Here is a 2,532-nt window from a genome sequence, read left to right on the forward strand (position 1 = left end):
GAGATTGACCACACCCCTCGACACCATCACCATGGCGATGTAGACCACTCCCCCCGGCCCCATCGCCACACGTCATATCTGGCTCCTCCTACTCTGCCCAAGCCCCGCCCCTTATCACCAGCCCTGCCAAGGACCAATCAAACCTCGCACAGTGCCAATTACTCCCTGGCCCCTCCTACTCTGCCTAAACCCCGCCCCTTATCCCCGGCACTCCTCTGGACCAATAGAAACGGCCGCTGGGTGGAGTCTCCCACAGAGTCCCTCCCCCTTCCCTCAGACGCCAGCTCTCGCTCTCCATCTCCCGCACGCTCTGATTGGTCAGAAGAGGAGGGGGCGTCGCCACAGCCGGCCATTCAGGAAGAGGAAGAGGAGGAAGATGAGGAGGAGGAGCCATTATTGCTGTCTAGACACAGCGTATCAAACCACACCCCCAACATGTCCAGCCACGCCTCCTCAGTGCCTATTCCCACCCCCATTATCCCTCCTTCCTCTGCCTTTCTCATGGGTCCTCCTGCTAATGCCCTTCCCAACATGGCTGCTCCTGCTCCTGCCCTTCCCAACATGGCTGCTCCTGCTCCTGCCCTTCCCAACATGGCTCCTGCTCCTGCCCTTCCCAACATGGCTGCTGCTGCTCCTGCCCTTCTCAACATGGCTGCTCCTCCTCCTGCCCTTCCCAACATGGCTGCTCCTGCTCCTGCCCTTCCCAACATGGCTCCTCCTGCTCCTGCCCTTCCCAACATGGCTGCTCCTCCTGCCCTTCCCAACATGGCTGCTCCCATCAGCACCTTCTCGGTGGACAGCTGCATGAGTGACACCTACCGCCTGAAGTACCACAAGCCCAGACCAGGCCTGCCCTTCATGACCGACATCCAGGGGGAGGGGCAACCGGCGCCAGGGGAGGGGCAACCGGCACCAGGGGAGTGCCAACAGCCGTCGCCAGGGCAACTGTCGTCAGGGGAGGAGCCAGAGGAGGAAGTGAATCAGCAAGGCCACACCCCCTTAGGCACGCAGAGGACCAACCAGCCGAGAGCTGAAACAGGTACAGGCACGCATGCACGCACGCACGCACGCACGCACGCACGCACGCACGCACACACACAAACACACACACACACAGGTGCCTCCTTTAGTCCAGTGGTATCGTACTGAGTCTCCCATTTCCAGACCGTTGTAGTTGATGAGGTGGCTGGTTCGCATCCCCGAGAGGGACGACCAGGTGCAGGAACACCTACGTCACACCCCCACATGATGCCCTCAATTGGCTCGGACGCAACCACGCATCATCAAGTTCGCTAGGCAGCGCGCATGCCCACTGTGTCCGCGCGAAGCATCCTGGTTAGAATATCTGTCCGCGACGCAGCATATGGGAGGGACCTCTGCGCCGCAGTCATGTCACATGGCGTTTAATCGTCGCGGGAACAACATTTTTGCTGAGCAGCGACACAGTCACACACACACACACACACACACACACACACACACACACACACACACACACACACACACACACACACACACACACACACACACACACACACACACGATTACTGTAGGTGAGAGCAACTACTGGCCATTAGATCTCCTCCATGCCGTCGGTAATCTCAACCTCAATCTCAACCTCCATGACGATACGATTCAATAATATTAGAGAGAAGAGTTCATCCAGGCACTCCAGAACAAGGTGTCCAAACGGGAAGTTACATTAAAAAGCCGACATGTTTCGACATCACCAGGTCTTCATCAGGGCTAGCTTCAGACTGTATGTTGCAATATGTGTGTGTATTGTAATATGTGTGTGTGTGTGCATTTGGCACCTCAACACTGACAAGAGTGCACGGGGCAATATTAACTCAACAGCTCAAAATGTGCCCTGGCTTCAGACTGTATGTCAATGTAATAATGCTGTGTGTTGTGTGTTGTGTGTGTGTGTGTGTGTGTGTGTGTGTGTGTGTGTGTGTGTGTGTGTGTGTGTGTGTGTGTGTGTGTGTGTGTGTGTGTGTGTGTGTGTGTTCCAGGTTCCAGAGCAGCAGGCAGGTGGAATCCCGTCACCTTCAGAGGCCTGGACGAACACGGATACCTCTAGACACACACACACACACACACACACACACACACACACACACACACACACACACACACCTGAAGACCTGGACGAACACGGATACCTCTAGACACACACACACACACACACACACACACACACACACACACACACACACACACACACACACACACACACACACACACACACCTGAAGACCTGGACGAACACGGATACCTCTAGACACACACACACACACACACACACACACACACACACACACACACACACACACACACACACCACACCACACCGCACCACACACACACACACACAAAAACACACACATTGATATAGTAAAACTTCAGTTTTTCTTATTTTTCAGACAAGTAAAAGTTTAATCTTAAGTTTCATATTTAGATGGCATAGCTTTCCGTCTTCATCAGAGGGTCACCTGGATGTTGAAGTGTCAGGTGCTTTAAAATCAGCTGG

General features: G+C 54.5%; 1 protein-coding gene across 1 annotated transcript; it reads left to right on the forward strand.

Annotated features, from left to right (window-relative positions):
* Positions 1 to 520: 520 nt before the first annotated feature.
* Positions 521 to 2,315, forward strand: LOC134444015 (translation initiation factor IF-2). Its single transcript, XM_063193503.1, has 2 exons — positions 521 to 1,039; positions 2,016 to 2,315. Exons 1-2 carry the CDS (start codon positions 532 to 534, stop codon positions 2,081 to 2,083), a joined length of 576 nt encoding a protein of 191 aa, XP_063049573.1. The 5' UTR covers positions 521 to 531; the 3' UTR covers positions 2,084 to 2,315.
* The last annotated feature ends 217 nt before the right edge of the window (positions 2,316 to 2,532 follow it).

Source organism: Engraulis encrasicolus, unplaced genomic scaffold (genome assembly GCF_034702125.1).
Source record: "Engraulis encrasicolus isolate BLACKSEA-1 unplaced genomic scaffold, IST_EnEncr_1.0 scaffold_430_np1212, whole genome shotgun sequence".
Lineage (NCBI taxonomy): Eukaryota > Metazoa > Chordata > Actinopteri > Clupeiformes > Engraulidae > Engraulis > Engraulis encrasicolus.